The sequence below is a fragment of the Haliaeetus albicilla genome, chromosome 2 (assembly GCF_947461875.1).
Source record: "Haliaeetus albicilla chromosome 2, bHalAlb1.1, whole genome shotgun sequence".
Taxonomy (NCBI): domain Eukaryota; kingdom Metazoa; phylum Chordata; class Aves; order Accipitriformes; family Accipitridae; genus Haliaeetus; species Haliaeetus albicilla.
Window position 1 is genome coordinate 11,276,918 of NC_091484.1, and position 15,062 is coordinate 11,291,979.

The 15,062-nt window shown below is 40.4% G+C and overlaps 1 protein-coding gene across 9 annotated transcripts in view; it reads right to left on the minus strand.

Moving 5' to 3' along the window:
* EYA2 (EYA transcriptional coactivator and phosphatase 2) overlaps positions 1 to 15,062 on the minus strand; it is a 104,914-nt gene that overhangs the window by 29,785 nt on the left and 60,067 nt on the right. For all 9 annotated transcript variants that reach the window (XM_069806113.1, XM_069806122.1, XM_069806148.1 and 6 more), the window contains 4 exons: positions 6,461 to 6,528; positions 4,321 to 4,498; positions 2,569 to 2,696; positions 1,984 to 2,067 (listed from right to left, as the gene is read on the minus strand). In XM_069806113.1, coding sequence (XP_069662214.1) covers positions 1,984 to 2,067; positions 2,569 to 2,696; positions 4,321 to 4,498; positions 6,461 to 6,528 — 458 coding nt within the window. The remainder of the gene's footprint in view (positions 1 to 1,983; positions 2,068 to 2,568; positions 2,697 to 4,320; positions 4,499 to 6,460; positions 6,529 to 15,062) is intronic.

Consider the following 15,062-nt stretch of genomic DNA (forward strand, 5'->3'; position numbering starts at 1 on the left):
TTTGGATCAAGCCGTTAGCCTATAATACTTTTATAACATAACCATTTCCCTTATAGGAAAGCCCTGAGGAATTTAATACTGATGAAACAAATGAAGAACTACAAAAAAATCCTTCTAGAGAAGTTTCTCAAAGAGCCTGTTGTAATTTAATAGAAAAGGTGATTCATTCATTAAAAAAAAAAAGTCCTGTTTGTATCATTCCTTACATTTGTATAAAGGAAATAGCCAACAGAAGTTTGTAATTTTGTACCTTTAAAGGCCTTCCAAAGCAGACAAACCCCCCAAGTTTCCATTTTCCTGTTTTCCTATCTCCCTAGTCCCTTTTGCAGGCTGCTGCTCAGGAGTGCCCTGTCTTGGCCTAACTCTGCTCTCACAGCTGATGGGAACAGCTCAGCCACTGGTGAGTGCTTTTGATAAACCCTTTCTGGCTCCACTCCCTGATCCCACTTCATCCCCACACCAGCTGCTCTAGAGATGGCAGCTTCTGCCTTCGTGGCAGCCCATCAGCAAGAGCTCACAGGTACTGTGGTGGCAGGGCTTCTCACCTCCATAGGTCCATCACAGGTCTTGGTCCATCACCATCTTCCCCCATGCAGCAGATCCCAACCCCACACCCTCTAAACTTGTGCACAAGGCAGCAAGTGAAGGCATCTGCTTCAGGGTTTTTATGCTAGGACAAAGTCAGCCTATTAAGGGCTCTATACGCATACTGCAGTCCCTACCCAATGCTAAGCATGACCACATAGCAGATCTACACAGCGTAAGTTTATGTTTCCTGATCTTGCCTAATTCTTTCTATTTTTTGCAGGCAGTAGGTTTGAGCTTACACATGTATACCTCAGACTGCCTCGTTCATTACGTTCCCTGGGAAAAGTAACCGCTTCAATTACCTTGTACAACATGGGTCTGAATAAAGACCTGCTTGGAAACACGTGCTTGATTTTCAGAGGGTGCTGTTAGAAGTGTTAGCAGCATTCCAAGTGCTGCAGTAGACTTCCACACCACAAACACCATTTTATATCCTTTACAACTGTGCACATCTAACAGCGAACAATAAATCTATCTTACTAATTACACATTCAGGTTGTTATAACCATCGTAAAACAAGTACAGCTGGTAAAGCCATGAAATGATGTCAAATCATATTTCTGCTTTCTAGAGAGAAGCAGGGTTATTTTCCAGTCTCCTGATGAAGCTGACTGTTCAAAGCCATGTGTGGAAACAGCTGCCAACTAGGTCATCCACCTTTAATTAGGTAATGATATTGTCTTTTTTCCTACCCATTTAAAAGTGTTTGACATTCTGTAATTCAAAGTGACTTAAGTGTTTATCATAAAAAGCTGCCTTAGGAAGAAATTGAAAGACATGGTACTAAATCCAAGAGCCAGCATTTTCTCCTTAGCAGCCCAGTTCAGTCTGTTCAGCCACAGAGAGAGTTACCTAAAAAATGGAATTGCCTGCATTTCAAAGGGGGTATATCTAAAGTATGGATAGCTAAATATATGGTTACTAAAACCCCTTAAAATGTGAGCTTTAGCAGCCATGTGGGAAGAAGAGCCAGTGTTCTTCATGGCAACCTAGACTGACCAACACAAAATCTCTCCTACCAAGTTGCCCAATATTCATAAGAAAACACTGGTCTAACAAAAAATGCGTTACCTCATTCAGGCTAGAGTTAATGCTGTCTGGCTGCTTGATAGGCTCACTCTTGCAGCAGACAAACGTTGAAAGAACATCCTAATGTTCTATCCAGTAGCAGCTGAACAATACAAGCTTTTGAAAAACAAGGGGCTACTTGCAACATGAAAGGGAGGTAAATTAAATTTTCACATGTTAGAAGCAAATACCACAGGACATATTTATACAAATGTGTCTGAATAAAATCGGCAGCATCTGTTTGAAAAGCTGTCTCATTATCTGCCCCCACAGTTCCCGATGCAATTTGGCTGGACAAGCAGTAATGCTAAAAAAATTAAATTTTACCTTCCCATATCTGGATGCAAAGGTTCCCGTGAGTAAGGAGTGAAAAATAATTATCGTCTCATCCAAATCCCACACGAACACACGCTGTGATGACAGACAGGGTAGAAAAAAGAAATACAGTTACATATTAAGCAATTGTAAGAATTTGTTCAGTCAGGAAATATATCCTCTTGGACTAGAGCTTTTTAAGATCTCAAACCCATTTCGAGCACTGACTGAAGATGATTTGTGAAAGCAGGCAAAATGTAACATCAGGAATTTTGGAACTATGTGTGTGCTGGTCATTCTGAGACTCTGTTCTCCTAACAACCACAGAAATCCCCTGTTGCATGTCAAGACAGGGGAACAAAACAGCAGACTTGTAAGAAGCCCAAAGGAAAATAAATGTATATATCAAAAATAGTTTGATATTGATTATATAGAAGTTGAGCAATTATTTTGACTACCCATGTGTGTAGGCTCCAGTTGTACTACTGATTTTATTCTAGCTCTTACTACTCACTAGTCCGATGGTGGGATTTGCTAATAGATGCAACTGTTTATCTTTGCTGGATTTACTAAAGGAATATAAATTAAAGTTATTACCTCAATCTCACTGTCAGCAGTAGGGGAAGGATCGTTGCTTCTTTTTGACCGGGCTCGTACCTTGCCATCTGACCCTCTGTGATGTCTGTCTGTTTCTGTATCTTTTGCTGGTGTTGTTGAATATTCCCCTATTATGAAAAAAGAAATTATACTGTAAACTTAAATTTTGCACTTTATCATTATAATTAAAGTATGAAACTTTTTAACAGAGAGCAGCAGAAACATTGTGAAAACACCATCAGAAAATCTTACTCTTTTCATGTCAATAGCTGACATAGAGAAATAACTTTTAACTCCTAAGACTTATTAAAACAATTTAAAAAAAATCACCAAGACTCTCTATATAACATTTTTAAATAGCCATGTCACTTCAAAAACCTTATCAGATTTTTCATTGAAAAAAAATAGCTTTTTGAATTTTACTCCCCCCTGCTTTTCAAGAGAGAAATTAGAAAGGCAATGGAAAAGGAAACCAAGACCAATTCAACTTCTGAAAAATTAAAAAAAAAAAAAAATTGATGAATGCTCATGATTAACACTATACTTGCAACATCAACTTTTATTTAAAAATACAGAACTAGCCTGTTTAGCCATATTCCATTTCACGGGGGATAGTATTTTAGAAATAACTGAGAAGAGACAGTCAAAGGTGAACTTCCTTTGTATAAAGTATCTGTTTTGATCGGCTTGAGTTTCATAAACCTGTCCGGATTTCACTTACCTTGCATTACAAATCCTTTTCAAACGCATTTTTCTTTTCACCTTGCTAAGTTGTGGCCTCTCCAGCTTCCTAGAGTAACCATGTTCTTCTTCAGAAAAGCTTGAATTGTGCCTAACAAGCCTTTTTGAAATCACCCTTTCTCAAAAAGGCTGAGATAAGATCTAAGGAACAGAAAATCCTCCAACTGCTTTTAGAGCAATCTGTGATCACTTCTTTTTAAAAACCAGTATTAGTTTATTTTTCTTTTAGAGCAACCACAGATGTTCAGATTTGTTTCGTAAGTCAGAAGAGCTACAATAGGCGTATACTGTGATCATCCACGAATTATGTGGCGTTTTATATAAATGTTATTGCATGCCAATGAAAACTTTAGTAGGGAAGTGATATCTGAAGATTGTACTTGAAGAGTACCTTGGAGGATCATAATCCATCAGTAATTCCATAAGCCATTTAAGCTTTGAGACTTTAAAAATTAAGCACTCAAAGAGAGGCCACAAATTTTGAAGCCTTTTTGCATGGAATTCATCTTTAAGTTTCAACTTAGACAAACAGTTTGTGTTGATTTTTTTTAAAGAGGGACTTTCTCTTAATGTACTTATTTATGAATGCATATATTACATGTTGTTGTAAGAGGTGAATAGAAACCATGGGCTAAAAAGTCATCAGACAATCAGTAAACTCTGGGGCTTTTTCAGAGCATGGCTGTTTTGAACTCATTGCTACCCACGTCAGCCCTCAGTACTGATCTGGGGTTTGTATGTAATTGTTTTATCTTTCTGTACTACCTTTGGAGGAGATAAAACCTCGCATACTCATGAAAATAACACAGGACAGTTTTAGAGAGCTTGGATGTTCTAATCTCTTCCCAAAACCCTGTGTTGCACCGTGTAAGCAGAGCTGTTAAATGCTAAGAAATCTGATTTATCTGTGTAAATAGATGTATTCTAAAAAACTCCAACAGCAAGGTTATAGTGTTTATTGTCTACAGGTGGCTGAGACTGCCAAACTGAAAACAGAAGAGATGCACCTACCAGACAGCGATTCTGTGCTCTGACTGGTGATATTGTGAGAAGACTCTTGCAGAGAGTAAGCGGAGGTTGGGATGCCTGAGGGGCTGATGCTGTTTGCAGACACATACGGAGAGTTGTAGGAGGAGCTGTAATACTGTGAGTACTGGCTTTGAGGAAAGCTTGGATATGATGAATATTCCTTTGAGGAAAAAAGAAACATCTAACTTCTGTGTATCTGGTTTTATCTTATAAATGAGTAAGATACCACAAACGCAGTGTTATCTACGCATGCAGCAAGTCATGGTTCAGGAATATTTCACTAAAGAACCATGTGTCATTCACTTATGAAATTACATTTCTGCTTCTCCCAAATATACTCCCATTTTATTACGATTAACTAATCAACAAGAGGTCAGAAATTAGGCAAGTTCTGCTTTTTCTATAGCATTTTAGTTATCAGCACTAACACATTTTGTATTACAAAGTTCAACAATTGTATATAGGAGTGAAGTAGGGTGGCTTTTTGAAAAGGGCCATGATGGAACATAGTCTCTGTAAACAACAAAATACCTAAGAAATGAGAAGAACAGAATGAATAATTGGATGCAGGAAGGAGCAAAACAGGCTGCATTTTCCCATGATCAGCAGCATTTTCTGATCAGCTGTTCAAATAGGTTACAAAAATGAAGAAAAAAAAGTAGTAATTGTTTTGCAGAAATGTTCACAGTTGTGATTGTCCAACTATCTCAGCAGTAACTAAATGTCTGAGTGATCGTCCTTACCTACAGAAAAATGAATTAAAAATACAAGGTGCAAATGACCTTGGGGAGCTGAGGTATCACAAAACCCTTTGTCTTGATTTTAAGGCTCCCAAACAAACTTCATACCATTATCCTCATATGTTCTTTTTTTGTGAGAAGCAGGACACTGGAATAGGTTAGAAAACTTCTCTCTGGACAACTAAAACATAAAAGGTTTAGTTTGTTTCTTTTCATTTTAATTGCAACTCCTGCTCTTGTCCACCTATTTGCTTTTTCAGATAGAGAACTGTATTCATGCTCTAGGGATTGTCTTTCAGCAAAAGGCTTTTATTTCCTCAGAAATGGTAATTAGTCTCTGGTATTAAATAGAATTAAATAATAAATAGTCTTTAGAAAGACTAAAAGCACTTTCCTCCTTAACAGCTTACATCTTTGTCTGTGACACAGCTATTTCATTAACTTTCAGTCACCAGGGAGCTCTCAAGAACAAAGACTCAAGTTGTCATAATAACAACTAAACTGAAAAAGAAATGAGATAATTTCATTGTTTTCTCTTAAAGAATATCACAAAATAATGAAAACAGCCCAATTAGTTTTCCTCTTTTTAGGTAACCTCCATAATTCAATCATACACACTTCTATCAGCAAGTGCTGTTGTTTTTAGCCAAAACTGAAGTAATAAAGAATTGCCCACTGTTGTCATTAAAAATACAAGTCAATAATCACCTTACAAACAAGGAATTGAAATTACTGGCCAATGAAAACACATCTTCTGGGACAGTGTACTCATTTGTTTGGTCCAATCAAGAAAAGCCATTTGCTACTGAAAAACATCTGTCTTGTCTATATATGCATGCTGTTTATTTATACACACACATTTATCAAGGTATCTGAACCATGAAGCCCACAGACAGGTGTATTCTCAAAGAAGGAAGTGCACAGACAGCTCATATGGCTCAATATTCATCAGGGCCTGCCAACGCCTCTTTCAAATTGTTCATATTTATTACACAGTGCCAAGACAGCAGACGACAGGACCCTGGAAGCAGAGCTCTCTGTAGAGGATGGAAAACATATCTGAAAGTTGTGAGATGGCAGAGGAATGATGAAACTCTTGGCACTACTACAGCAGCACAGCAGAGACTACTAGGGCATCCTCCTCCTGCAAGGACTGCACTCTGTGCAAGCGTATGTATTGATACAGACATCTTAAAATTCATCAAGATACCTAGAAGTCTAGCAAACAGGCCACAGGAGCAGAGCAGAATGGTGTTCAGCAAAACACATGGCAGTACTTTCCTTAAGTATATGTAAACACCAGAATAATCTCTCTGATCTACCAATCTCGCAAGTGTTTAAAATAAGTGACAAGGTTGCCAATAATAAATGCTGAACCATACCTGATGCACAGCACTGAATCCTGCAGAATTTGTCAGGCCATTGGCTCCCTGGTAAATCCCTGTTGTGCCTAAAGGAAAGAATATCACGGTCATAAAACACACCAGCAATCAAAATAACAGGATATATTAACACAAATAATTTCCAACGGGAAGTAAAGTACCATCTCACTAGGAAAAAGCGTATCACAAATCTTGACAAATATAGGCTGTAAAGACTTAGGGCTATTACTGAGGTCTGCTTACTAAAAGGCATTCAAAGACAACCATTACATACACTAAAACAAACACTTATGGAGCTGAGAAAAAAAGCTGGAAAACAAGGATTCAACCCAAATTTAAAATTCAGTTACTTCTTTTCCAATCAATAACAGAAGAGTATTTTTTATCATCTTCTCCTGTAGGAAAACCACTCAGATTACATATACAGCCACATACACACTCTTTCATGCATAGGTATGTCCTGGAATCTGTCCTTATGGACCTGGTGTTGATATCCCAAACATAAGAACAATATTGCTGAGATTTCTGGGACAGCAGGGAGCAAAAACATTGCTTCATCTGGGGATATTAGGAAGAGGAAGGATGGACAGGTAAGTTTTACATGGTTCTGTCCCAAATGAAGCAGCTGATGGCCAGCCAGGCCTCCTTAGCTGGAAGAAACATTACCATGAAAATTTTATGGGTGGAGAAGTAAAGGTTCAGAAAAGTTCTACAGGAACAGTCCTCCTTTGCCTTCCATCAGGGAAGTGGTAGGAGAGCTGCAAGCTTCCCATCCCCTGGATCCTGCATCCCTGGCAAGTTCTAGCTTTGATTTAACTCCAGTCTATGCTGTTTTCTATTTCAAAGTTTTCCATTTCACATGGGTGGAGAACTTCCTCTTGAGTTTGTGCGGTTTGATGAGAATCTATACTAAAAGCCTTCTTCTGGTGTTTTGCAACAGTCCTTGCTCCAAGGGCTGGCTGTTCATATAGAGGAGGCAGAAGCTGGACTATGCCATATTCCATCCTAATGGAAGGCGACGGACTCCAAAGAGCACTCAGACCTACTACTTCCACAGTGAAAGAGGTATGATTTTGGTGCTGCATGGCCACAGTGAGCTCTTGTCTGGGCTTCATTTTGTCACCTTGATGTACCATCAGCTTGAGCCCTAATCAGGCACTCAGCCTTTTTCTCTTGCCTGGTTTCTTACCATGTGAATGACTTTGAGCAGTGCTATTTTAACCTTAGGACTCTCTGCAGATCTTCATGTGGCAACCGTTCTCCAAAGATCCACTTGCTTGTTTTTATTTTAAGACGTCAGATTAGCTAGGGAATGGACAGCTGAACAAACTCCATTCTGCCAAGCACAGCTACGCAGCGCATGCACTGAGAAGTAAATCTCAAGCCAAAAAGAAACAAGAGGGAGGACTCTGCCCTTCATAACTAACTTGCTGCCACATGTAGTCTTTAAAAAGAAAAGGGCAGAGAGGGGGAAAAGAGGTGCAGATGACTGCCAGTTACCTGGAGGCCCAGGTCTCCCCAAGCCCCCTGCATATGCTGGCTGGGGAGCTGAGCCAGCACAGGTGGGTTCAGGTGATGCCTCCTCCTGGCATTCACCTCTTGGAGGCAACTCTGGGTGAATCAGTATCCAATCCCGCCTCCTCCCCACAACCCATATGGGGAAACTGCCCAGAGCAGCATCCGGAAGACAGCAACGCATTCAGCTATTGGCATTTCCCCACCTCCCGCCCATGACAGGCTTTGCTTCAGAGTTTTTCAAAAAGTCACGAGTCTGTAGCAGGATGAATATATTCCTGTGGTAACTAAGCATTTCTCACCACTGTGAAGGGGAGTAATAGAGCCCCAGCGCTTACAGGCAAAAACAACCTTCACAGAACACAAAACAGCTCTTGTACACCAGAGCTCAAAACAATACAGGGGGGAATTTTTGATCTTCCTAAACTGTCATTTAGAAACAATCCATCATCCTTTATTAAAGCTGTCAAGAGGGGGATGAGTTACCTCGAGGGACTCACACTTTATGTGTAAATTGTGATGAGAACATGTTTATTGCTGTGCTACCTGCACATGATACCATAGCTTCCTGGTTTCCAAACAATCAGAGAGAATTATAAAAAGAAGGAGAGATCTGCAGAATTGGAATGAACTTACTCTGAACTTTGTACCAGCTGTGCAAAGCAAGTGTGTCCCTGCACACCCAGGGCGGGTATGTGAGCAGGGAGAAGAGGGTAGAAACACAGGGGTGAGAGGATGGGGAATCAGTCATGCTCCATAGCTTCCCACAGTACCTTGAGACGACCGTATGTGGTGGATTTTACACTGTCATTTTATAGAATACATTTTTGCCATTTTAGCTGAGCTACCCCAGGTCCAAGTTCAGGTGTCCCTTACAGGCTGCTGCAGTCTGGCTCGCTCTGCCCAGCGGATCTTCATAGGGAAGGACTGTGGTGCAGAGAGAGAAACTAAACTTCCTGATTTTTTACCTGCATATTTAAATACTTGTGAAAGTGCTTAAGACTGGTATTTCCTATAACCTGAAGTTCAACAGGCCTGGGAACAGATTTTGGCAACACAGGTTCTTCACTTATTCTGGCCCTGTCATTGTATCCTGACCAAGCAGGAGTATCATTTGAGCATAGTTTGTCTACATTGAGATCAAACACAACTCTCTTTTTCTGCCCCTACAGCATCACATTTGGAGAATGCAACCCCCCCCCCCATAGTACGCCCTGAGAGCTGCTAAACTCAGTATATCTTGGCAGCTCAGTATTGTTATAGCAGAATAGTTACAGATAAGGACACTTGAGACAACCAAACAACCAAAGCTAGTAAAAACTTGGAATTTCTTCCCAGCTGAACAAAGCACAAAAAGCTGAGAGAAAAAAAAATAAAATCCATTATCTGCATGGAAAAGAAAGTTCTTGAAGATTCAAGTTCAGAAGTATTTAATTTCAACATCAACCTTTGTCTTGGGGACTAGAGCTGTCTCATGGGGACTACTATAGCTCAGTCCCTGCTCCACTTTACAGGCTAGACTGGAGAGACTATGTTTTCAATGATGCACAATCAGTTCAAATGGAAGGAAGACAAACAAGCACCACAGGCAATGAAGAAAAGGATAAACCTTCTCTCATCATGAGCAGAGAATGAAGCTTGCTAGTTACAGTTTCTGTAGCAGCCTTGTAGAATTCAGCAGTTCAGAACACATATCAGAACTGGCCCCAAATGTTTGCTTTTCCTCCCTGAGTTGTTGATAAGAAATAAACATTTCCATAATAAAATGAATTCTGCCAAGTGCAATTTCAGTTTTGCATCAGTAAATTTTACTCTCAAGAAATGCTGGAAAATTATCATCAGACCTCACATACTGGCATTATTAATTTAGCCCTATTCCCCATGTGGCCATTTTTTTTCAAATACTTTCCCAGGTAATACCACTTCTTGTAATATTCAGAAATAGACTGGTACGACATTAGAAAACAGTGCTTATGTGGAATGCGGCACACCTAGGAAGCCTCTTGGTAAGCAATGTACATGAATGCCTGGCCCCCTCCCATTTCTGAGTGGATACTGCCCATTTCCACAGGACTTTTGCTTTCACACATATTGGCTTTTCGTCTTGACCTCTGAAGACAGCACGCTATCTCAAACTGCAGCTGATTTTACATTTGCAATACTGTAGGTGTGCGAGCAAGCCATTTGTTTCCATCTATCTTGGTAGCTCAATGTCAAGTAATTGCATTCAAACTCCTACTTGCAAATCAGAAACAAGCCTAGGATCTCTCCCTTTGGATCTTCTCCATATGGAATATGGTTCACATCTGTGTTCAATCAAACCAGTTGCTAAATGTCACAATGCCCTCATTCACAGGTAGCTTAAAGAACAGTTAGCTGGTAATAAAACAATCTGGACTCTAGAGTAGAATAGCTCTTCAGATGTATGGTACTGTAAATGTTCTTGTAAAGTATGTACATCACAAACACACTTGCACGAAAAGACACCGCATAAAAGGTGTGCATATGCCATACATATTCAGTGCCATGACTTTTCCTTGATAAGTAGATGTGGCCCTTCTCTATATGAGCGTCCAAGGGCAACGTGTACAGAGAAACTTTGTGAGTTGATTGATGGTATATTCCTGTTCTCATACAGATGGATTTCATTTGCTATTTTCCCCTCATTGCCTTTTAAATTCAGGTATTTTAAAATCTATGCCATGGTCAATGATAATTTCACTGGTGTGTAACCTGGACTGTGCTCCTGCAAAAACTTTCATGCCAGCTTCTCCTTCCTCTCAGTTTCTCCCTTTCTCTCTTTCAGTCACTGCAATAACAGCCTGCATTTCTTCCCCTCCTTTTCCAGGTAAGAGGAAGTAAAGAAAATAAGGGAATATTCATGGTTATTTTCAGTATCTTCAGAACTAAGCTCTGGCATTGCTAAACAAAGTTTTCTTTCATTTTATGAATACACAGCAAAACATAGGAATATTGGTGTCTTAGGGAGTTGTGATTAGAGACAGGATGGGCCTGTGGTATAGTTCAGATCAATATCACAGCAAACTTTGAAAATCAGGTTTGTGTCCTTGCATTTCACAGGTCAGAGGGGCCCTGACATCAGGGAGGTATTCTCCAACTCTCCTGTACTGCTCCAAAGAGAATAGGCTGCTACATTTAGAAGAACAGATGGTTTGCACTTCCAGTATTAAATGACTCAACAATCAGAGGAGAAGATAGCCAGGTTCAACACAGGTGGACAGAAGGGCATTTAACACAGCTCTCTGGGTAGCCAGCTGCAATTGTGAGTCCATGAACACTCAAAAGATGGAACACTGGACTGAGATGAGGGTGTTCAGAGGGTGATTACCATGGGCACTTCTGAATGTGCATGAAATAGAACAAGGAAGCTTAGATCCAAGTGTTTCCTCTAACTTGCAGAGGAATTGCACAGTGGTTCCAGGGAGAGTTCTCTCAAAGGATTATTTGATCACTTAGCACTAATAAAATAAATGCCTACAGGGTTCAGCTGAATTGCATGGTATTTTACAAGCTTGCATATAATGGCTTGTGTATTCTTACATCAGCAAGCTGTTTTCCTACAGGAAACAAAGTTGACTGTCAGTGATGCAAGGAAAGGCCTTAGTCTAACTCCCAGCAGAGTGTGCATTACTCTATGCTATGAAGAACATCTGGCTGAAGACTTGCATGGTCATTCAGAAAGGTTCTTTGCAGTGCTTTAGCTCTCTGACAAGCTAATGTTTCCTGCAGTAAATATTGCCTTCTCCAAGCTGCTACTTTTTTAGTGAGAGGTTAAGCACTCATCAAAATTACCTCCCACCAGCTATACTCCAGTGCCTTGTAAGATTCCAAATCCTACAACATCTGCCTGCATTTATTGGGCAAGAAAACTCATAAAATGTTGCATAGCTGTCAGCTGTGGAGGTATTTCAAGACTATCTGACCTGTTAAAGGAGAAGAAAAACTCAACCCATATGTACTTTGCAGCATATTGCTCAACTGTTTGCCATTAGGCATAATGAACTGTTCCCCAAAACCAGTCTTGTATTTCTGTCTGGAAGAGCTCAGACAGTATAGGGAAGAGCACACTATATTAAGCTAGATGAAAAGCATGATTCTACAATGTTATAGCACTTGACATCAGCAGTGTCTGTTAAAGGACATTGCTCCCAGAAGCATATGAACACCTCCTGCAGATAATACTCTCAGATACGCAACCCATTTAAAGTACGTCCATTTGTCTGCCACTACAATCCCATTCAGTCCTGCTAGCCTGATCAGGTGTCTGAGGGCACTCTGAATGGTGATATAAAACACATTTCATGGTACAGTTTTTCTGAGTCAAAGCTCTTCCCCTGCTGCCTGCTTCTGGGAGTACTCAACCCACAGAGCCTCAAAGAGCTTTAATAAGTGATGACCGGAGCAGTTTTAAGGGCCTGGCTTTTACTCTCCTTTTGAGCCTGGTCACCTGTATAGCTCAATCCAGCTCAACAATGGTGTTGAAAGTGCTGGGATGGTTTATATTTACTCTCAGGATTTGAACCATGGGAAAGCAATTAAATTTTATTATATTTTGAGAAAGTGTTCCTTTTAACCACTCCTATGAAATGATGCTGCAGCTATAGAAGGAAATCACACTGGATTGTCTTTAAAAACAAATCACAAGGAAATATTTTGGGCCAAAAAGTGAACATCCTTACAATTACTTTATTTGGGTGCCTCCACGGACACCAAAGATTAAAGATTCCTCCAGCTGCGGTTTCATCCTGGACACAATCCTCCGCTGACAGATAACAAAGCGTGATAAAGGAAAGCTGGATTTGCCACCTCCTGTGCTATTTAGTGGCTACGAGATTCCAGTCTCCAGGTCAGCATTTAAATCTAGCCCTATAACATCTGCTGTCATGCACTTGGGGATAAAAATCTGGCCTCTGAGCATAGCCACATATTTAGCAATTCCCTTCCCCTTGACCAAGGTGGAAAAGAAAAGAGTGAGCTAGGCAGCGTGTCTCCACTCTCTGACCCATTACCTCAGATCATGGTAACTCTCAACTGAATGCTCTAGAGCCAGGTGTTTGCCCCAAGGCTTTTCCAGCCCCTCTATGCACTGCTTTGGTACTGCAGTGCCTCCAGGAAAAAACCCACAACAGTGGCAGACAGTGGATGCTCAGAGAAAAGTGTAAGAAACAGGACAAAAGCAGAGTGATCTTTGCCCTGGTATTGCCTTGCCAGCTTCAATTAATCTGTCAGTTACAGACTTTCTAAGCCAAGTTTATATCCTTCTCTTTTTATCTTTGATAACTGTCAATGGGGTCTTCTTCAGACAGTGCATGTATTCTTATAGTTCTAGAGGTCACAGTATTGTAGTGAAGAAGTTTCAGTGTTTAAACCCTGCCAATAGAAAGTGCATCCAAATTACATATAAAAAGGCCCCTGCAAGAGCATTCTCCAATGCCAGCACAGCAGTTAAGAAACTCCTGAGTTGCACAGCCTGTGCTAACTGAAGCAGGGTCAGACCTTATTTGTCCACAAACACCATCACAGTCTTTGACCGTATGGCTGCATTCTATTTTTTCCACAAGAGCATTACCTCACACAGTGCCTGGAAATGAGATACAACAGAAAGCGGTACCAATACTGCACCAGCATAATGAATCTGGTGTTTCCCAACTTTCAAGTGCTTGACTATGCAGGTATGATGTTTCTTGATATACATTTTTATATGTAATTTTACACTAACTCTTCTATTGCCTTCTAGATATTTTCAAGAAAACATTATTAGGCATACCAAATCAATTATTCAGTGAAGCTTCTATAACATTTTAGCATATTCTATGCCAACTGCACTATAATCTGAATAATCAAGGCCAAGTTAGTAATTTCCCAAGCTGTTACCTTCCTATGGTTTTGGGGTTTCTTTTTTACATCCTACAAAAGTGATGAAAATAAAATCCACAAACAGGAGCCTCTGTGACATCCACACATCTCTGTGACTGTTTTCTATGCTTATTTTGCTCATTAACCCATGTTTTGAGTATTCTATCTGACCTCCATAAATGCTCCCAAGATAGCCAAGCAGCAGGTTAGGGAAACGTCAGTCCTTTCTTCTCTGTTGGCTCCCACATGCCACACACAAACTGTATTTTCTTTATCCAGTCCCTTCACTATTGTCCCCCTACCTTATTGCTTCTCTCTCATTCATGACTGTCATGCCTGCTTCCATCTCCCCGATGCCATCCTCTGCAAGCCTGATGACAGTCAGTCAAACAAAACTCTCAAGCTTCCTCCCACACTGCTGTTCACACTGAGGAAAGAGTTCCTCCTAAGTATTTGCAAAACTAATGTTTCAAAATACTAATTTTCCACAATTCCTCCAAAACTTCTGACACTGGGTAGGAGGCCAAGATGCTCAAGTTACTGCTTCTAATGCAGATCAGTATTATTATTCTTCCTTTATACTTTTCCTAACTCCTTATCTACCCTAATCCATGACCAAGGCTCATAGCTGCAGCAATAACGTACAAACAGCATCACCACCACCACTGGGCAACACTCATACATTTTGTTTCAGTGTGAGCACCCAGGTAGCCAGCTAAACTTTATGGATATCAAGTCTGATCTTTTGTACAGGACAACCACAGAATTTTATCCAATGCTTCCTGCAGTGGACCAAGGACTTGTCTCACACTCAAATATATACTTCTAAAACTACCTGTAGTAGTTCTAAAGCAGAGATTTGGACAGACACTGAAACACAGGAAACAAGCTAGAAGAATGAAGCCTCATGAAGTGCAAGCCAGCTCTTCACAGCAGGCAGCTAGGTGTGGGCAGAGCTCTCCTCCACACATCCCTCTGGTGAAACCTCCTCTTGAGCACCTCAGCAGATGCAAGATACCTCAAAGTAAATGCTCTGTATCAGAGAAGACTCCTGGGTTTGGCTGTATCACCATCATCTCTACAATTAATACCATTTTGCCATTACTTCTGAGTTTCCATGGGTGCTATTCAGCCATGAGAACCTGTGTCCCCACTCAGCCTTTAAACCTTACCACAAAGCCTGGTGTTCCTCAGGGACAAAGACATTGCC